General features: G+C 41.1%; 1 protein-coding gene across 1 annotated transcript in view; it reads right to left on the bottom strand.

The window, feature by feature from the left end:
* Positions 1 to 806: 806 nt before the first annotated feature.
* Positions 807 to 22590, bottom strand: part of plxdc2b (plexin domain containing 2b) — an 83383-nt gene continuing 61599 nt past the window's right edge. Inside the window, exons 6-14 of the mRNA XM_058638256.1 lie at positions 21849 to 21967; positions 21641 to 21740; positions 17252 to 17347; positions 17042 to 17123; positions 12693 to 12753; positions 12456 to 12609; positions 7984 to 8022; positions 3718 to 3884; positions 807 to 1827 (exon numbers count right to left, since the gene is read on the bottom strand). Coding sequence (XP_058494239.1) covers positions 1708 to 1827; positions 3718 to 3884; positions 7984 to 8022; positions 12456 to 12609; positions 12693 to 12753; positions 17042 to 17123; positions 17252 to 17347; positions 21641 to 21740; positions 21849 to 21967 — 938 coding nt within the window. The 3' untranslated portion in view covers positions 807 to 1707. The remainder of the gene's footprint in view (positions 1828 to 3717; positions 3885 to 7983; positions 8023 to 12455; positions 12610 to 12692; positions 12754 to 17041; positions 17124 to 17251; positions 17348 to 21640; positions 21741 to 21848; positions 21968 to 22590) is intronic.

Genomic DNA, 22590 nt, shown 5'->3' with positions numbered 1-22590 from the left:
ACACACACACACACACACACACACAGATTCACACTCTCTAACATAAACCATTTACACTGTAGAAAATATATTCACACTCACAAGCGCCTGTCTTGCAATTTTGCATTAGTACCACATGTCAAATGAGAAAAGAAAAAGAATTGTGCATGGGGAGGGGGGGGGATGTGCAAACCCTAGTCAGGGAAAAAGAAATGGCACGGCAAATAATAACAACCAAAATGCTATAAATGACAAAATAAATCCACCGAACCACCAATATGAAAGGATAGTGTGCCCATCACCTACTCAAAAAACAACAAAAAACGATTATATTCAGGGTATCTGCAGGTATAAGGAAGCCAAAGTTAAGACGTTTTAAAGACCCTTTTCAAGGCCACTTTGATCAAATTTAAGACTTGACATTCACAAATGATGTGCGCCGGTTCTTAATAGCAGAACAATCAATACACATGCAGGGCGATTGATTTGTAGCGCCGTGTTTCTCGTTTAAAAATACACATTGAGAGTGAAGGGGATTTCCAGAATAGACTGAGACAGTGAAGTAATCTGTGCTTAATCAGAACTCACATACTCGTAATAACAGATTTATTCTCTTTATGGACTCATTTTCTGTTTTTACTCTCAATTCCTGTCTCTGTGCTTGTTTAACTTCTGTGTGTGTTCTTATAATTTAGACCGTTAATGCACATTACAAAAACTCATACATTTGCCTAATTCTTTGCAAAAAGAAAATGTACAGTAGAAATCCAGTTTACCATCTCCATGGCATTTTGAAGAGCTTTCAAAAACAAGATTTAAAAGATAATCAATGATAAGGCTTTTTAAGGACCTGCGGACACCCTGTCATATTCTCAGTGAACAAAAAATAACACCTCACACTTCATTTTCAGTAAAATTCAACCAGCCAAACATCAAAGTAATTCCACACAAAGCTCAGAGCTTTTACTCTGACGTGAGAGATCGCAGTGACAGGAGTTCAGCTCGTGTCGTATCACACGGACACTGCCGCGGCCGCCTCTGTGTGCAACAGCGAGCTGTGGGAAAAGTCAGCTAAGCCTGCTACCGTATCGAAAAGCAATACCGATGGTGTATTCAGACACACACGCGCCTAAAAACCCCGTCGAAACAACATAATGAAAGAAAAATTAAAGGAAAGACGTAAAAACCTGATGGATATACAAAGGCCTATACTGTTTAACCCCACCAACAATTAAGTGGAAATCTCTGTTCACATACTCTGTATTGTTTCTGAAAATATATATGTGGTGTAGTTCACCCTCCCTCCCTCCCTCCATCCCTCTCCTCCCCCTCCATCCCTCCTCCTCGCAGACACACCAGTAGCAGTCAAGGCAGTCAGGCTGTACAATCCCTCCATGGCAACACGACAGCTTGCTGTTCCCTCCCTCCGTCCACGGCAAGTCCTTCTTGAAAAGGTTGCCGGACAATGCGTTTGCATCAGCTTTCAGGGTTTTCTCAATTCCCCGTAACGGCGGCTGTTGTTTCCCCGATCTCATCTAGCGCTCAATGGGCTGGTACGAGAGTCTCAACGAGTCATTAGGAGTACACGGCGCTCCTGCAGATCCTGGAGGCTCCTGGAGAAAAAAAGTCCCCTGTGGAGCAGGAGAGAGGAGGTCTGGCACGGGTGGAGGAGGCAGAAGAGGAGGGTGGGGGGGGGGGCAGCAGGGATGCAGACGCTCCCCTCCTGCCTCAGCACTGCTCAGACTCGATGAAGCCCTCCTTCTCCTGGCCCACCGGCTCCACTTCAGCGTAGGCTGGGTGACCTGAGCCCCGGCGGAACTTCATGGCCGGCCACTTGCTCGGACGTCTCTGCAAAGGGAGGCAGGAGAGAACATGTGTTTGTGTGAGGATGAGGGTTATAATAAAGCTCATGGTGTCATCAAGGTTAGACGTGATGATTGAAGGTCACCTCTGTCTGTTACCTGCCACAATTAAAGTAGTAGTTCAGATTTTGAACACACCTTCAGTGCTGACTATGCCTTATGCAATGTTGCCAGAAACACACCTAATAACATCTAGATCTGCTTAAGTCAATGACATCTAAAGACTATGTTTACCTCTTTATCTCACTCTATCATCAACAGCCTTTTTTGGCTTGTAACTGAAGTTTTTAAACCTGCGCCAAAGTCCATAGAGAAAAATCAGCTTTTTTTTTTAGCTCGCAGGGACACAGGAGAGGCTGCTCTACTGCTGCTGCTGCAATGTTTGCTAAGTTTTTATCATTTAGAGAAATCAAAACAAAAGGACCTCAAAACACAGACGTTCCAAAATAAAATATTGTAACTTAGTGGTGGAGACAGCAGTGCATCAACAAGTGTTGTGTCCTGTGACGTAAAATTGAGTGAACCTTCATGTCAGAAGCTGGTTCCTGAACCTGAACTCCACTAAGGAGACAGGGTGAGACTGCAATAATGGGTTTTTACTTTTGTAATAATAAATTGGGTAAAACTCTGCAATGTTAGACACTTGAGTGTTTTCCCATGGTCATTATGTTTTCAGTGCTGTGAAAAGCAATGACAAAAAAATCTTAGTAAAGAGTGAACATTAAGCCTTTTTTCCGAAAATGGCCTTCAACAAATGCACAAATGACTCGTGTTTCAGTTGTTAACAAAAAACCAAAACACTGTTGATTTGTCCTTAAAAGCGACTAAATAAATAAAATAATCTAAATAAAAACACATAAAAACACACCCGTGAACTTTGCACAGCTTGAATTCATTGTCCGGGAGTTCACTTTAACCCCCATTAAGCCAAACGGAGTCCTGTGAAAATATTTCGGCACATTTATGATTCAGGATTTGTTGAATAAAATGCACTGAGCTGTGTCCAGACCAGAGACAACTCTCCATGTATCTGCAGTGTTTTTACACAGTCGGCCAGAGACTTCGGAGCAGACGTGTTTTCTTATTATTACACTGGAATGTCTGAACGCTGGAGAAATATGTCTCCTCGCAATTCAACAGAATTTCTGCATATTTCTGACCCTGACCATACTCTGGCAAATGAGGACTGTCTGCATTTTTAAGGAATTAGTTTTATCTTTTGAACGATTTGTATGGTCAGACTTAACAGTGAGTAACTTTTCCCCCCTCAACAAAACTGAGGATTTCATTCCCAAATGACCAAAAGCTCAAGTCTGCATTTTTTTATCATCATCATAAAGAGAATTCATCTTTTTTTTTAAACCACAAAACAGAATTCCTATCATGAATTGTTTTTCATATAGTTTTATCTGCCAAGAAACTTGTGTTTTCTTTCCACTCTGGAAATCATTAAACTGATGAAAGACATTTGGAGACAAAGACGAACATATTCGATTTCAGAGCAGATCTGATGAAGAAAGTGGACGTGACATCTATTCAAAGAAATCTGGTAGTATTACTACTTAATATTTTATTACATTTTTTCTATGTTTTGTATATAATCTATATCATTTTTAAATGTAATACTTTGGTTACATATTCTATTATTTCAATGTTATTTATTAATTCATTAATAGGATTACTTCATTTATCATTTGATTTGTTTGTGTTTAGCTATAACCATTTGAATTATATTGAATTGTTTGTACCTAATATAAGTGTTGATCTTCAAACCTCCATTATATTATATTATATTATTTCCCCCCCTCCCACAAGGTTAAGCATCCTGTGTTCATCATCATCATCATCATCATCATGTCATTTGTCAGTGTCACACCTCGATGAGGAAGAGGCTGGCAGCAGACGTGGGATGGTGGTAGATGTAGACGGTGACCAGCACACCAGCAACCATGACCAGAGTGACCAGCAGGATCCCGAGGATCAGACCGGTGTGTAGAGGGTGTGTACCAGGCTTCCTGCCCACAGCACTGTCGGCCGGCATCACTAAGACAAACAAACATAAAACGACTCGTTATAAAAAACTTTATACACAAAACACAGATGCCGTCATACAAAACTTTATGGCTGACGAGGTTAAAAGTATTGAGAAAGTATATAGAGTTTCAGTATTGACTAGAAGGAGGCACTCATTATTCATCAATTCCCTGCTGTCTCACATGAATTCCCCTTAAAAACACGACATGATTTTTAACGGAACTCAAAACATAAAGCTTTACATTTCTACAACTAATGTATGTTTGAGAGAAGTTAATTCTCATTAGAGTTGTTATATCTGAGATATAACATACGAGATGAGGCTGTATGTCGTGACTACATAATAAGCACGTCCTTCAAAAGTCAATACTTGCCTTTAAAGCATCAACTATATGCTTTGAGGGATGAAAAGAACATCATGCAAGCTGTTGGGAGTCTTTTATTTTCATCTATGGGGGCATAAAATCATGCAAAACAATGTTTTCACCTGCTTGTCAGCTAAAAAAAAACCCCCCCAAAGAAATAGCATTCATTGCACTGACACATCAATGAGGATTGGCAGGAAAGGAGTATCTTATTTCACATTGAATTATAGCAGGTTTCACACAGATCTAACGGCACACTCTCTGGCCCCCCAACAACCTCGTCGAAGCTCGTCAGCCAAGCAGCCACTCCCTTGGCTCCCTGCCTCATTGATTTCCAGCACAGACCATAACCGACTGGTAATAAAACCACGTCTGCTGAGTGTTTCTGTACGTCAGTGTAGCGTCGGCATGTGCCAAAAACGTAAAATGTTCAATATGGATGGGTGATTTATAATAATAATAGTATCAGTTGTGCACTAAAATATATATAATAGAGATACGGACTAAGTCAGTGTACATGGACATGCACTGAAAACAAGATTTTATCCACTTCTTACACAGCCTTTTCCAAAAGGAAGTGTTGCTTTGTAAACTGCTCACGTCCTTGAACCAAAGTCCATGGAGAAAATCAGGGATTTTACATCACAGCACAAAGGAGTTGTTGATTCACTTCTGCCTCCATTAGTGAATTCAGATGTGGTCATTTGTGATTTCAGTGTTTCAAATCCTTTGTTCAGTTGGACATGAGGGACACAGAGAAAAAATGCAGAAACTCTGCGTTTGTGCAGGTTAAAAATGCTGATTCTCTGTGGACTTTTGTAAGTCAATAAGATCAAAAAGATATGATAGACTTAAGCAAACATGTATTGAACCTGCTACATCCAGATGCTTTTCATCCGACTTAATTAAAAGCAATTTAGTTTTTAACAAAGCATTTTTATCACAGCAGCTTTCACCGGGTCAAGTCATGTTTGAAGCGAAACAACTTTTCCCCCCATTTCTAGTTCTGCTGGATGTGACATGCTGTTGTGACATGAACATGAAGAGACTCAATGAGAAGTCAACAGCCCAGCGGCCAAATAACCAGTGGGAAGAAAGTGGATCTCTGGAGCCGCTCAAGGAGTCAGTTTCATTTAAAGTCGACAGCGAGGCACACGGTGGGTTTGACGAAAGTCAACACAAATGAAAACGTGTCTTCGGCAAACTGCATTGGATCTGTTCTCTGCTGTTTCTGTTCTTTTTTTCGAGGACTGGGTAACTAACGGACATGCACACCTCATAGAAAATAAATATTTTAAATCTTTTATTTCTCAGCTCTGCTTTAGCGCTGCATCTATCGAATTGTTTTCTCACTGCAGTTTTAGGAAGTTAACGATAAGTGCAAAAATAAGTGTATTATAGACATGTAAATCCTCAACTGCACTAAAATCTTTGGGGTTCACTCATGCTTTAAGATTCATAATTTGTGATACTTGGAGAACTCATCACAGTATTGTGCACAATAAAATCAAATGGATTTACGTTGGTATTTATTCAGAAAATTACCAGAATATTCATCAGAATAATCAATTAGAGGGACTTTACCCCTTTATTCCACCAGCTCTGACCTTGGAAAAACTGCTGTTCTTCTACTGCAGCTGGCTCGTGGAACAGAATACAGCATATCCACATCTACTTTTCTTCCTCTGACATTTTTTTCTATGTTTTGCTTGAATTGCTCTTTTGTTTCTTTGTAGTTTTCACTTTATCACTGAAAATGAAGGTCAACCCTCAATGGTTTTCTCAAGTGTAAATACAGATTGCACACATGTATAAGTGGATATGATTAAAGCCTCTTTGTAAAAACATGCTAAAGAGTGGTGATGTTGAGTGGATGCTCTTGAGTAAAGTGGTTTGATCCTGTTGTTCTCTATCTCTGCTGCTGTAATCACAGGGCCCACAGGTGGGTAACAGCAGATTTTTTGAGGGGTGAACAAAAGTACATTTTTCCACCACTGAGCTCTGACAGGGAGAGACATGCCTCTCTCCACACCAAGTCTCAAAAGCACGCCACTTAAGCACGTATGGATGGCACTCTGGATCGTGTCAATCACAATGGCTGGCAACCCTGCAGCCATCAGACTCTTCCTCTCCTCTCAAATTTGGTTAATTTGATTCCCCCCACGACTGTCCTGCTCTGCCCTCGTGGTCCAACCCGTCATATTCCAACTCTGTGGCTTCCGACAGCATGGTGTTCCCACGAACGGGAAGAGTTCCCCAGTACCATCTTCAGGAATGTTAAACGTCATTCCAGGGTCCTCTTCCGGAGCCAGCGACAGTGTGCACAAGACTCAGGGTTAGTCTTTGGTTGGCAGCAGTGGCATACCAGTCAGCTGAACAGCTCAGCGCTTTTCTGGCTTGGACTCAGATGGTTGGAACCTGGAGGCGGACTGAAAGAGAGACCAGTGGCTGAGAATGTGAAATGAGCCTTAAAGTCCAGGAAAGCCTTGTCAACCAAGGGAGACTGGACCTTTGAGGATGTAAGGGCTGAAAGAGGTGTGGCCAAAGTGCTGCAACCCCTGAAGAATGTCTGGTAGAAGTTTGCAAAACCAAGTAACCTCTTCAGTCCCTTACGGGACTCAGGAAAAGGCCAGGACGGCTAGAAGTATCCTCCCTGTAGGTGATGCTTCTGAACTTCTGGCTGCAAAAACCCCAACATGGGTGACGTTGTGACCCTGGTCTTAAAAACGACATCTTCAACAGAAACTCATGCTTTGTGTTTTCTTCACATCTGATGGTCACAGTGCCTTTCCTTACCATTACTTTTCACCTTGAACATGATTTCCAGATACGTGTTTGATGCATGGAAAATAAAATGCATCTCATCACAGTGCCAGACACTGTTTGTGTAATGAAAGTCTAATAGAAATTGGTTTTCCAATTTCTCTCAAGCAGCGAATGAAATGATTGAGAGGCTATATTTACAAACGCTGATAGAACTGGAAATCATTTCAGTTTGAGGTGTTGTTTCCACTCCCCACATATTAGCAACTAAAACATATAACTGAAAATAGTGCAATTGGGAGGTTATTGGGCTGTAGTTTGTGGCCCTTTAAATGAAATGCCAAATAAGTTACTGTAAACATGAGATCATTGTCAGACAATACATGTTTCGCGTTTTAATTTTTGCAAGAGTGACCAGGATGAAAATTGCATGTACTTTCTCTGTAGATGTTTCACACTTTTTACCTTCCATTTCGCACTAAGCAGTTAAAGTTAAATCTTTTAACACCAAAACAACTGAAGTCTGCTACCTTCCCTAAAATTGTCTGCAGGGCCTTTATGAAAAGACAGGATACATCATTCTGGACATTTTCTGGTACTTTTCCTGCCAGCATCCGAATTGAATTTCTGTGAAATGCCAAAGTGAGATCGTTAAAATCTTTGGAAAGTTCACAGACGGGCGAGTGAGGAATGTTCCTGCTGTTGTGAATGAATCAGACCTGAATGATTACCTGAGATGCTCTTCACGTGTGAACGGTAAACTCCGGAAAACGTCTGGAATTTTCCACGCATTTTTCAAAGTTTATGTCATGAAACATTGTGGAGTGCTAGTTATTCCAGGGCTTACGATCTATGACACTGTCTGATGATTGAAGAGCAAAGCTCCAAAAAGCAAAGAGGGACGGGATTCACATGCACAAACGCACACATACACAACCATAGAAATAAGTCAGAGCAGTGAAAGACTGGTCCTTACTTACCCTGGTTGTCTCTGAGATGCAGCGCGATCTTTGTATCATCTGTGGGTGGACAAAGAAAGAAAGACATGAGACAACATTTCTTTGTATTTTTGTTTTTTGAAGCTTTGACAGAATAAATAATCCCCAAAATGAGACGACACATCTTCCTTTCAACATCAAATTAATTGTATTTAAGACTTGATAATAAAAAAAAATACTTTGAATATGATGGTTTGGCATGTATTATTCACCAAATGAACACGATTTGTTGAATAATGCGAAATATGGAAATGTAGAGTGACCCACTTGTCGGAGGACAGCAGACATTTACACCATAGGATTCATATTATGCAAATTCAGCACTTACACCACACCAGATATATTTCACTGAATGATTCATCTCAAAAGGAATTGTTTCTCTTTCTGCAGCCACATGTTTTGGGATCTAAATTAATCATTAAAGGAGATAACGGTATAGAGCAGCATTTATATCCGTTGGACCATGGTTCTTTCTATACCCGATTATTCTACATAAACACCCGTGTGCGGGTTTATGCTGCAGGTGAACATAATTAATCTAGCATGCTTAATCGTCTGTATTTAATTGCTTATATTGCCATTTAGACCAGTGTTTGAATAAATTAATGAATGAAACCTTTATTGCCCCTAAAGGCAAAAGACACATTGTTCACTGTCTGTGACTGCATGAAACAAACCATTAGAAATACAACTTTAAAACATAGCATGATGATTTCATTACAGTGCGTCAGTACAATAAAGTGTTCAAAGTGTGAGATCAGAGTCTGTTTAGCAGCTGAATGCAATGTAGGACAAATTATTATATTATATTATATATTATAGTTATTATATATACTATAAATTCTTCTTGTCTGTAGACCAGGTTCTAAAACTATAGGCCGGTACACGAGACATGATATGACGACAGGTTGATTAACATCATTTGCATCCGGTCAGTAAAGATGTTTAATACTTGTGATTTAAAATCCTTGACTTCGTAACTTTCCGGTCCAGCTGCAGGTTTGTCAGCATGAGCATGACCAGCCCAGTCTGCACTCTAACCTGACCTTTAACCCCTGCAGCGGAGGAAAGAAGTGAACGTGGAGAAGTTGAGAAAACTGATCCTCCATACGTGTGTTAACAGTCAGGAGTTTCTTTTTCCTGTGTTAGCTCCACAACAAGCATCACAGCACGACCCCTTGATCTCCTTAAAACTAAACACACTCAAAGACCAAAGCCATTTTATTCCTCCTGAAACGCCGGATTCACCGGCCAGAGCCTCCTTGTCGTGTTTTTGCCTCACAGCTGGACAGATTTCAATAAACTCACTGCATCCATCCTCATCAGCGCAAACCCAACTGCGATGGCGTGTCCTTTTATGCACAGCTCCCACAACAGAGGAGCTTTAGAGAAAAGGTCGGCTACTGCCGCACTTAGTGATGAAACTCAATTATCTTTGTGAGAATGAAGTAAAGGATAACTCGGACCTGAAGGTAGGCGGCTTTAAAAAGGCTTAATAAAAGGAAAATAATATCAACAAAATGGAAAAGTGTGGCGTAACACTGCCAATGCTGCACTCTTTGACACAAGAGTCTATTTTCTCAAGCCTTGGCATCTTAAAAAAAATAATTTTAAGACCATCCTTAAGGCTAAAGTTGTTTTGGAAAAAAAGGGGCCAGAAATTGTAAGTGAATTTAACAGTATTCATTTCATAAGAGTGGTTACAGTGCTTCACCTAAAGGCACTGGCATGAGGAAAAACACTCAGTGCACAAACTAAAAAATGAGGCACTAACCCAACAACATCATTTCTCTGCTTTGAATTCAGGAAAAGGCAAAATCTTAGGGTAAGAGTGAAATAGTTCTTAGGGAATAGGGAGCTTCAAGATGGAGTCTCACCTGAACACTGAACAAACTAGTCATGTAGTTGATCATGTTCTAGTGCACGTTTAGACCATTTATTTTAAGACATTTTAGATGAGATGCCTCCGAACTGTTATTATGCAAAACAGAGGTAGGGCTACATTGCGATAATCCAGCCAGGATGTGCAAGGCAGGCTATTTTTAGGGCACCTTTTCTAGCCCCTTCCCCAGGTGGGGTGGGCAGCGTGGATTCTGCTCAGTTGTGCTTCTGCCTCAATCCAAGAAACCAGCGACTGATCTTGCACCCACCGCCTGCTGTGCCTGTTCATGACTACGGGCTTCCAGATCTCACAATCCTGCCCCTGACGCCAGAGAACTTAATCCGGGATGTTACGGTGGATTCCCTTAAAGGAGGCCGCCTGTGCATGATTTGGTTTAACATGTGGAGGCTGATGCGCAGGCAGCCATCGGGATGGATCAGGATCCAGTGGCATGGAGTCCAAGAAAACGGGAGACTCATCCCTGCTTCAGCTTTTCATCCATCATCCTCCACCTGGTCCATCGTGGAGGTCTTCTTTGGATTGCACTTAGTCTGGAAGCTCCCCCTTAACCTTACCACCTTGGGTGACCCTGCTAGGAGCTAAAAGCGCCAGATGGCAACACTCATTGTTCATTGGGACATCCAAGAGTAAGTGCATCCAGGACGACACAAAAACTCACAACACTAATTGAGAAAAGACACTACATTTCATGCCCTTAAAGTCCTGGATCTACAAACACAAGTTGTATTATTTACTGTATGTTGGCGCACACGTACAGTACGCGTTGCTGTTAATTGAAATGCCAGGATTTAAGCGGGCGAATGATTCCCTCCTTTTCATTTTGATTCATCAGCACCCACATATGGAGCAGGTTAAGATAAACTGCCCATCATCTCTTTCCTCAAACGCCATAAAAAAGGAAAATGAGCTGAAGATGGGAACAATAAATTCAGCCAGCTTGTAACTTTCACATCTCTCCGAAGACCGAGCAAAAAACAGAAATGGAAGTAAACAAACTTTAGAGGACACCTTGGTCATTTTCCTATCCTCAGCAAAAGAATCCTGTCTGCTCTTTTTTCAAAGGGGATTTACATTAGATGATGCGGAGATTATGCGGCTGTGAGCTCTGGGTGAGTCTCCCGCTGAGGCTGCAGTGAATCATGTGCTCAATACTTTACACACTGCAATATCAAACCAACACAACTCACTTAACCTTTGCTGTGTAATGCTGTTATGAAGAGACACTCATCACTTAATGCAGGAGGGGGAGGCACACGACCTCTGACATATTAAATACTTTATCACTTCAGTAAATACTGTATCTACTGCTACAGTAACCTGTTTACAACTAATTTAAACCATGACCTTTGACGACTTTGCATTGAAAATATAACTTTCTCAACATGTCTTATTCTCATCTTGATGCTTTTGTACTTTTGAGAAAAAGGCAAACATGATCAACACACCAGTGGTGTAGAATTGAAGAGATGCCACAAAAGCATACCCACTGGTCCTTTAAATGGTACATTGATGTTATATTTATGGTAAAAACCAACCAAAACATTGTGTTCTGTAATTTTAATTTTTTTTTTATAATAAATTAATGTCACGTTTGCCTCGTATTATAATTTTCTTGAGGCAAGTTCTTCACAGCGTTTGTTTTAATGATAATAACCATGTCTCCCAGTATTTTCCATCTCTCTTTTCCTCATCCCAAAGTCCACTGATTTATTAAAACATGTCACAAATAAAATTCCATTGTTAAAAAGTATAAATAAATAAATAAAACTTTTATTAGCCTCTTATTCAGTTAGAAACATTGGTTTGGTCAAGGACTATTTTCAGCTGCAGAAAGGAACAAGTGGTTCAGTGTTTGTTTGTATTTTTAACAGCTACGACTTGACAGGGGCACACACTATAAACTTACTTTTTTTTTTTTTTAAATGGCTTCAGTATTAAGACCCAACTAAAGCTCTCAAATGGAAAAAGAAAAAAGACCTTGAGCGAGCTGGAGAGTGCAGGTAATAACACCAAACCACTTTTAGAGGACCTTAATATCTGGATTTGTCACAAGCCAGCACTTTATCTTCAAAAATGAAAATTGTCCTTCTCCTGATAGAAAAGAAAGAAAACGCTTTGTCATGTGAAAAGGAAAATCACTTTTCATGAAGCAAAGATTGATGACGAGCCAGCAGAGACAAAGATAGTGACATCACCACAGGTTTGTGTGGGCACATCGATTATGATCGATTTGTCCCAATTCAGCTGGCATTGTGTAACAGTTGGTGCATGCACGCACAGCTGCTGTGCTCTGCTCCACCGCCTGACACCTGGGATGATTTCCTTTCTTTTTTTAATCTAAAGTGGATAGCTACGGAGACGCGCTCTCCAAAAGTGTCTTGTTCAGGTTGTAAAAGAGGAAACGCGTCAATAACAATAAAGAACAGTTCCAAATGCACTTCATTTAACATCCTGCCAGCACAGAATTAGCTATTAGAGGTTAAAAGAAAGCTCTGGGCTCTGACACAATATGCACCATGGCCTTGTTCCAACTCTGTTTTTACTACTTTACCTTCAGTGGGGACACTGGTGGGAGTGTGAGAGGTGGACAGTCTGTCCCCTTCTGCAGTGGTGTCTTTGCTCCTGGATGTTGTTTTGGTGACAACAGCAGTGGTGAAGGGGTAGAGGTACGTCGTGTCAATGATGTCGCACGTATTGTCCTTGGTCTGAAACGGGACAAATGTCGTAAAGGCGGTGTAAAGTTTTTCATCATGGCTGGTCATCGTGTGTATTTGTCTTCGACGCTCACCTCATCTGGGCAACTGTTGTCCACCCAGTCTTGCCGATGGCGGTCAAAGCCACTGGAGCATCTGGGAACAGAGGTCAAAGGTGTTCAGTGTCACATTTTCATCGATTTGAGCCACTGGTAAGAGTCTGTCACCGTGTTGAGAGAGGAAATGAGGGGAGGCCAAGAAAAAGAGGCAGAGAAAGAAGACAACTGTGATACATGGAGAGCACAAAATGAAAATGTTTAAACCACAAAAGTCAGACACTCAAGAAAACCTGGAGTTGTTCTCAAATATCTGTGCCGAATGTCCTTACAGTTCACCTAATAGCTATTAATATAACTGATAAATGACTCATCGATTAAGTGCCTCTCACAATTTCTCAGAGCCCATGGTAACATTTTTAAATCACCGGCTCAAAGTTATATAATTACAACTTACAAATGTGCTGGAAAAAACTTTATTGATATTTAATTTTGTTACAATAATAGACCTTTTTCACAGCAGATATTTGTCCAAATGAAACAGTTGGACAAACACAGGTTTGAGAATGTGCACCACCTTTGCACTGTATGAAGATGTATAGGGGGTGTGTGTGTGTGTGCACGTGTAAGGAGGTCTTGAGGCCTTGGGATATGGGTGTTGTTGAGTCGACCGTGCATCATGGTCCGCCGCTTCTAACAACCTCAAAAAGGCAGAAGCTAATCAAAGCAGCAGCAGCCACTAATCCTCTGCGCTGAAAATGGATCAAAATTATAACTCACCTAATGGTGAACTCACATTTCATTCTCAGTCTGGGCCCTTTGCCAGAGAACAGTGTGCCCGTCTGGCAAGACGAGTCAGTATGCAAAGCAGTAAACACTCTCACGCTATTTTTCTGTCAAATAAAGTGCAGTTTAAAAGCTTTGGCAGTCTGTAAATGATTTCTCACTGTTGGTGGGAGACCGACGGGAAATAAAACCACCCGCGACCGAGTCCCAGTGCAGTGCAGAGGTTTAAACCCGGTGCTGCGGGGACAACATGAGACCAGCACAGACTTAGACACGCCGTGCAGACCACATTCTTCTAGTGAACATATGGTTATGCTAATGACGTCATGTGACGCAGTCCATTTTCATCTTCCTCCCGCTCTCATCATCCCATTCCTATTATTTCCTCACCAACAAATTCAGCCTCATCTGCTCAATCAGGCGAGACAGAGCTCTCCGCTTAATTCCCCATTTTCCCTGACTGGAGAGAGTGGAGGGAGAGCGAGAAAGAGACGATATTTCTGACAAGTCGGCTCCAACCTGTCGCTTTACAGGGAGATTGTAGTTTGTTTTTCTTCCTTCTTCTCAGAGGCATTCATCACTTCTACTGCACTGATTCACAGTGCTTTTAATTAGAACGCATTGAGGTGCTTCATTTGAATATAAATGAAGCCAAATCTGCCACCGAAACAGCAGAATAGATGGACCTCACGACTGGATTCCAAACCTGCTTCTTCAGTTGCCATCAATGTTTCAACGGCAACTGTCTTTCTTTGCACTTTTTGAAAGAAATCAGTGGCATATATTACTACCCCAGTACATTAGCAGATAAAAAAGAGCAGTGGGATGAAAGGCTGACAGAACGCACATCTCCAACTCCTCAGTTTGATAACTCGCGTCACAGGACACATGAAATCAGGTCACCGTTGTTAATTACATTTGATTGAAGTGAACTGCACACGCTGCTGCTACCAGTGACACGGGGGTTCCCCGCATCAAATTAACCAAATTGTGTTTTTTGTTGTTGTTTTTTTGGCTGAAATTATCTTTTAAGTTTTATTTTCTCATTTTCTTTTTTGCTTACAATGTAAATCAAATGATTCCATTGTTCTTTTTATATATACATTTTTATACAAGTTCATTTAAAGAGGCAACAGGCAACAGAGCACTGGCAAACATGAATGCTGGTCCCTAAATTGGTTTGCAGATGGAATAACGCAGTTCCTTTGTATTGTGTATCAAATAGAAAAACACAGTCGAAGAAATAAATCATTTTTAACATCATAATGACAAATTTAAGGCAAAGAATCCGACTTTAATTCAAATACTGGCTGGAAAATGATCACACAAAGAAATAACTCCCCCATGACTACATACAGGAAATAAACAGTTTACACACTGATGCTGCCATGATTATAATCCTCTAATATACTGTATATAACAGTATGAAACAGGGCAATGTAACTATCAGCTTTAAGGGGGTCAAAATATCGATTTGGTGATATCAATAATGGATATTTTAATTAATGAGAGATAAAATAAACAGTCCCTGCCATGGTTTCACTCACTACAGTCACTACTTCATGTCTCCTCACGGCGGCGCTGCTCAAATGAAATAGGGAAACTTGGGCAGAAGTTACCTGGCAGAAGAAGAGGGAGTTTATGGCGGGATAACGGCGGAGAAAGCTACGTAAGACTTTATGCACTTTGCACTTTGTTCTATTGTTGTGAATAAATAGAGAAATCCTGCACTTACTAACTTTTCACGGACCTTTTGTATTGTGATTCCCGCCCCTAATTATTTTCACAAATATTTTCAATACACAACAAAAGACAATTTAAGAAAATAAAGGATGTGGATATTTCTCCTCCGGCGGACTGATGTAACTGCGGAGCAAAAAAACGGCTCCAAAGATTTGTGAGACCATAATTATACGATTTGTCAACATAAATGATGCAGTAACAGTTTGCTGGAAGACTAAGACATATTAAAACTCAACACTCGTCTCCTTAACATCCATTAATATTCAACCAGCCACATTTGTGACGCTCGCCAGCTGTGGCTTTTTTTTTTTTTCCCCCTCCGGTAAACAAATCCCTGCCTTACATCCAAACACAGTAACGTTGGATTGAACTGGCACTTATGGCGCTGTGAAGTCTGCTGGGAAGTCTGTCATGCTTTATTAAACCTGCCTCAGCTGCACACATCAGCCCACGACAAACTCAGGGCTCTCACTTCGCTGCGATTATAATTCATTAAAGCCGATCTCTTACAATCAAGTCCGCACTTTATCATTAACCTCACAGTCAACGAGCCAGCACTGCACTTAATTAGCACATGTTTGGAGCATGTTTGCGTTTCTCCCAGAGCAAGTTGCTGAAGGACATAAAAGGCCAGGGTAACACTGAACAGTCACATATTAACACTATTAGAAAACTCATTAAAACACAAGCTTAATGAGATCACTGCTGCAGGCGTGAAGTATCTCACCACAGCGTGGCGACTGGCCCCGAGGAAAAACACTTCTTCATGTGTAGCCGCAGTGTAAATGAGTTTGTCTCCATAAAGGGAAAAACATATTTTTAGAAAAGTCCTAAATGAAGCTGCGTTAACACAAAAGATGTGAAATGTGACGTCACAAACACGCTGTAAACAAAACAAGTCACAGGACGAAGGAAATGAACGCGCTCACCCACGTCTTTTGTCGTGTGTGCACTGCAGAGTCACTTATCCCGGGAGTGAATGTTGATTAAACCCATTCCAGCTGATCAAAAACCTATTACAACTCGGGATTAAATGGGTTTTTTGACCTGTAGGAAACGGCTATCGGAGATCTCTCGAGCACATTTTCTGCAGTCGATTACATTATCCCCCGGAATAAATGACAGGTTGAAAATAAAGGAGAGGCAGCTTAATATTTGATGAATAACATGCTCATACAGAGGAAAATGAAGGCTGCTCAGTGTCACCCCTGACAAAGGAAGAAAAAATATCTACTTTTTTAAAAAAGACCAGGGATGACAGAAGAGGCGTGAATGGAGTGAAAGTTAGAATGAGCTGCTGCAGAGTCTAAATTAAGTTCACACATTAAAACCAATACATGATTATACAGAATTAATTTTCCATCCTCATACCGCATGCATGAGATGTTCTCAGACTGTCTGCACCTCTGCACGGTGTCGTTTTAATTAAAAGTGATAATAATAACCACAATAAACATTAATAAAGAGTATTTATGTTCAGTGCACAAAGTGCGTCAGGGACTTTATTCAACGTAATTAATGTAAAGTAAGTGCCAGTGTTGGAGCCCACTTTACCTCATCGTGGTTCATTACTCACACAAAACTAAACAATTCAGTTAGAGAACTGCATTTTTCATAAAACAAGTGTTTGGGGAAAATTATTAAATATCATGTTAATGTGGAGATTCATTTGATATTTTAATAAAATGACTTTCATTCACCGAACCAACGGGCGTGAGAATTAAACCATTTCATAAGTTTCTCCGAGCACATTTGTTTTCACTCCTTTTACGGCAGATTTAAAAATATACGTATATAAGTAAGGTGCAGCCCTAGTGAGGATTTGTGAGGACAAATTCAAAGTGTCCATATATCCAAACCTGCTGAGGCGGTGACACCAGCTACAGTTGAAGTTGATCTGGGAGGAGATGCAGGAGCTGCAGCTGGTGAACTGGAGACACGCTGGAGAGGGAGGAGATAAAAAAACAAAAGCAAAACAGGTCAAATTTCTGTTTGTCTCATTCATTGACTAAAATGTGAGTACTGGACAGTGTTATGGCAGCTGTTACGATAAAATAAAGTCTCCCTACTGGGCAAAGGCAGAATCTCCACAGCTGTGGAATTGGTGATCTTCGTCTTTGTCAGCTCCACGCGGTGGTACTCGTAGATCGTTCGCCTCCGCACGTCTGTATTTCGGAGAAAGGAGGAGACGGAGTGAGAGAGTGAACAGAGCATCACAAATCTTCCAGGCCCGAAGATGAAAACTAGGACAAGTGGCCCCTGAAGAGAAAGAGGAAGAGGAAGAAGAGCAGGAGGTAGAATCAGGTCATAAAGGATGCTGCCATTGCACTTTATTTCCCCCCACTCGTTGGTGCCCTGGTGTCAGCCAATGTCTTGGCAACGGACAGTAGCAATTTCCCCCGAGGGAGCCGATATCAATCGCACTCTGCTGAAAGGCTACCGTCCCAGTCATCTGTAGCAGCAAGTCATCAGCCGCGGCGAGATAAAGCGATTGATTAGATACATCACTGACTCTTATTGCATTCTGGCCCTCACGTGTGCCCGTGGAAAACCAGCTGCTTTCTTTTGCTGGCAGTGCATTTTCAGCATCCTCAGAGAAAGATTGTTAGGGTTAAGCAGGCTCAATTGTTGCATGGTATTTTAAACAGAAACTGCTCTGTGTAGAAGTACATTTGAATTCTAATGGGGTTTTTATGTGACTCTCTTATGCAGCACTTCCTGGAATAAATCAGTAAATCACTGACGTTTAACAGAACGTGCAACGTGACACTGCACCTCACATGACATTGCTAATGACACGGTCTGTTTAATCAATGACAGAGACAAGCGGAAGTCAATGCAACGCCTGTGTAACATGTACATGGACAGCACATGGTATTATACTGCTGTAACTCATATTTACAGGCTGTGACACTACACATATTAACTCTGAAGCCTGTCCAGGTGCATTCGAGTGCCGCAGGAGACGTTCACATGCTTTGCTGTGTTTCATGGGACAAGCACATGCAAATATTATGTCTTTTTTTTATTCATGACTGACTAGAATAAGCCCACGTTACTGTCCCAGTTGCTTTTGTTTTGTGTACTTAGCTGTGATGACTGGTGCTGCTAAAGTATTGCATATCGGAACCTTTACATTTTTAAAAAAATAGTTTGGGATTTGGGGACGTACAGTCACACGATAAGATAAATCACACACTCGCATCTTTCCAGTAAATACCAAGCTACAGCAGCGAGAGAGAGAGAGAGAGAGAGAGAGAAAAAGGATCAGTTTATCTTTGAATAAAGTCTGTAAACCCAGGAAATCAGCCAGGCTGGCTGTGAAGATAAAACCCGTCCACCTACAGCTCTCATACACAAATCATGGCCGGTATATTTATTCTGTATAAATGCCGAGGCGTTAAAATGACACATTGCTTTGTTACAGGAGGTCATTCTTGCTAAACTCAGACGTGGTATCGGTCACCATCGTTTCTGGGCAAGAAAGCAAATTAGAACGTGGATTAAAATGTGGAAATGACTCCTGTAAATCTACTGTAACGTTATGTTTTGTTTGCAGCTGCTGGCTGAACTGTGGTGCGTTCCCCCCCCCCCCCCCCCCCCCACATGATGGGATGCTGTTTCCTTGCAAACCTGCCCGGTTTGATTACACACTGGACAAGTGATCAAAGCAGGAGGTTTGAGCCAGTGTGGTCTATCCTCAGAATATGACCAGCCTTCCCTTCCCTCATCTCCTCCCCCTGGAGACTGACTTCCTCCTGCCTCGGGCGAAGGGATTATCAGGTGCCTAATGACACGGTGGGTGTCAGAGGAAGGTCAGTTTCTCAGCCCGAGGCTGTTGTTGTGTGAGCAGCCCCCTTACAGTGGCTGGTAGGTCGGTGGAAGGAAGCTTAAAATAAATGTGATCAATTCAAGTTCTCAGCCATAACATTAACAAAGACTAACAGGGATTTACTTACTTTACCCTGATAGAATCAAACACTAAACGATAAGTTTGAGTGTGCCACACAGGAGGGGGAGTTAATTCATATTTAAAATAAAGATCCAGTGACGCAATGTAAGCAACAAGCATGTTTTCTATGAAAAGACATGACCACACTAGCTTTTTATCTATAATGTATTCTCAGTATGCTCAGCTGTGAATAAGATGCATTTATTGAACTCTAAAACCAAAAAGAAAAGCACAGCATAACAACAACATACTCAAAACAATTAACATCTCCAGTTTGTAATCAAGATTATTAATCCAGGTACAGGCAAGGAGGCTTGCAAATGAACGAAGTGGTTTCGGTTTCAATTTAAAAATAACTGAGTGTGACTATTAATGTATAATCTAACCTTGGGAAAGTAAATAAATCTCGGGATCTTGACAAGCGATTCTATTTGACCTGTGAATTACACACCCTGGTCATGAGTCATCTCTCTAATCTCCGTGTACACTGGTCAGGTTGAGGACAGAAAGTTCCTAATGATCTTGATCTTTTAATCCAAGGCAATCCAAAAAAGTAAGGTTAAGAAAATCCAACATTTTGGCAGATGTGGTTGAGTTACAACGTTATATACTTAGATACTTTACACTTAATACTCTTCAAACATGTGAGATTAGATGGACTACTTATGAAGAACTAAGCAGCAACATCATCTTTCTTTTTGAATTAAAGTGCCTGATTCTTGTTCTTCTAAAGGTTAGTCCAGTGCTGTTCATACTTTCTCAATTAATCTGCTGGAGGCAGGATCACGAGTATAACAGTCAAGTTTTATCTCCGGCTTGTTAAACACTAATGTTTGGGATCCATTTATCGTACCTCAACTCTGCCAGAGTCTGCCAGGGATTTGATTTCGCTCTGTAGACACGTCTCTAAATATCTTGCCAAAAACATGTTGTGTACCACATCTTCATCAGGGCCCGTCTGTATTATTTGCATCACGACAATGACCAACACTTATTCATCTTATTTGTAAACATCCTTTGCTTTCTCCACAGCTTCTTGCTGAATTACTCATGGGGCTCATGAAGACCTTTGGACTGAGAAGTGCAGGGGGAAAATATTGCCCTTTGCCTCGACTTTGACATGAATCCGTGCACTTTCCAAACACGGCCTGCTGTCCGTGCAGTGAGAAAGTGGAGCCTCGTTTGTTTCAGCTCTTGCAAGAAGTTTACTTTTTTTTCTTCCTCCATACAGAGAAACCTAACCTAATAAAGAGTGTTCCTGATGAATCGAAACATTTGGACAATCCTCTCTCCCTCTCCCTCTTTCTGTATGTGATGTGTACTCTTTGGTCGAATCAGGGTTTGTTTTTTTTAAATCGATTATCAGAGCAAATTTTAAAAAAAGGTTCCGGAGGAGAACGCACGCTCCTCTGAAATGCTGTTCAAGTTCTAACATCCTCCACTGAAGGTTTCATCACTCCACATCAGAGCGGCAGCACACACTGGTTTCATCACGCTGTGTCAGAGGCTTCAAAGTGCAGCTTGCTTTATGAAGTCCAGGATGTCGATGCTAATAGGTTCAATACAAGAATCTGTTTGCCTTGTAGAAAAGAGACTGTAAAAAAGGCTTTTAGAGGAGATGGAAAACAATTATTTGCAGCTGCTGCACTAAATGATCTACAATAATTAACTCTTATAATTAAATGTTTTTACATTCAAACCAAACTCGCAAATAAATCATACATCGGCTAAAGATAAAGACGCCAAATGAAGGACAGGCTCAGGATATTAAATTTGACAAATAAATGCTACCCAGGTTCCAAGCATACACAGCCAAAGCAGTTTAAATTACTGCATAAATCACATCTGACGTCTCATTATTGCGGCAGGCTCAAAATCAGAGCCCATGAAAGACAAAGCGTCCGACTGTGGATACAAAGTTTTCAAGTGCTCCCTCTCTCTTCTCTTTCTACTTCACTCACATTTCCTTAAAAGAAAAATAATTGGCTCAAATTGCAGTCACTGGAAAGTAAAGTAGATCTGAAGCTGCGCGCACAGAGAGTGAAGTGGCGACAGCTGGGGCTAAAGCCAAAGAGACCAACTCATTTACATGGTGTCATCTTGATCTGTACACTCAGGTTCATTACTTTTTCCACCAAAGCGACTTTTTCTTCATTTTGATGATGGATGGATTTGGTGAAGCGTAACCGAGGAGAAAGATATTATGAATTCACTTCTACTGCCATCAGTTCTTCAACAACATTGCTACTGACAGGTCCCTTTATATACTTTTATTGTACAGATGATTCACTATTTATACTGTTCTGTGTGTTTATTTTAACTATTTATAGTGTGTCTTGTTCCTTGTGTTTTATTGCAAAAGTTACCAAACAAAAATGGCGTTACATGTCTGCATAATGACAATAAAGAACTCTTGAATCTTGAGTGCCAGTGACCGTTGGATTACTGTGATGAACTGATGTTGGACAGGGTGATAAAAGTTAGGACAGTGTGTTTGGGGACTCACTGGGTATCTGTTGGATCTTGTGGACCACCACAAAGGCATCAGACAGGCCCACCTTCACCGGGTGATTGACAGAGCTGATCTGCGCCACCTCAACCGGGATCTGAAATGGGAGGAAGGAAAATCAATCACTGCAACGATCTCTCTGAAAAACAAAACTGTGTCTTCAGTACACCAAATAAATATTGACATTTGATTAAATCCATTGTACCTCTTTGTATGCAAACACAATTCTTCCCGTGTTGTGCAGCGTGGCCTGGAAGGTGAAACTTCCCAGGTTGTAGTTGTCCTGTAGATGAACGTGGTCCCACTGCACCACCAGAGCAGTGCCTAGAACACATAACCACACGAGGGTCAACACATAAAAAACCACAGAGAGCCACCGTCTCCCTACAGCTCACACTTTTGATTTATTTTCTTACACCGACTCGGCTTTCGTCGTTACTGAACCACTATCACTGCTGCCTCAGCTCCAGCGTGAAATGAACCGCTGACTCGGCAAAGACGGATGTGATCGAGAGGACGTAAATGTAACAATCAAGTTTGTAAGGAAATATCTTTTTGAGGGATTATTTCCTGGTGAGGGCATCGCTGCTCCCTGTGAGCACCGATATAAAACCCATCTGCTGGGAGAAGAGGAGGAGGAGGAAATAAAAGTGAAACTTTTGACAAACGTGAATGGAGACGAGGTGGTTACTGTGAAAGATGATGACGCTGCAACAATTTACACGGCGCAGTTAAAGCCATGAAGGAACAGCGACTGCTTCTTATTGTACAGGGAAATAAGAATATTTCAATCCAAGTAACTTTAACTTACATTAAAGCAGGGCAACAACAACTCTCAGGATAATTTCACTTAAATAAAATAAGGACATATTAAAGATAGTAAAAATATAGATTATAGACTTAAGGGTGTAACAAATTTATTTGACCAAATAAACTGAATTTAAGCC

Source organism: Solea solea, chromosome 1, assembly GCF_958295425.1.
Source record: "Solea solea chromosome 1, fSolSol10.1, whole genome shotgun sequence".
NCBI classification, from domain to species: Eukaryota; Metazoa; Chordata; class Actinopteri; order Pleuronectiformes; family Soleidae; genus Solea; species Solea solea.
The sequence above is the reverse complement of the archived record's forward strand: the minus strand, read 5'-3'. Positions and strand labels throughout refer to the sequence as shown.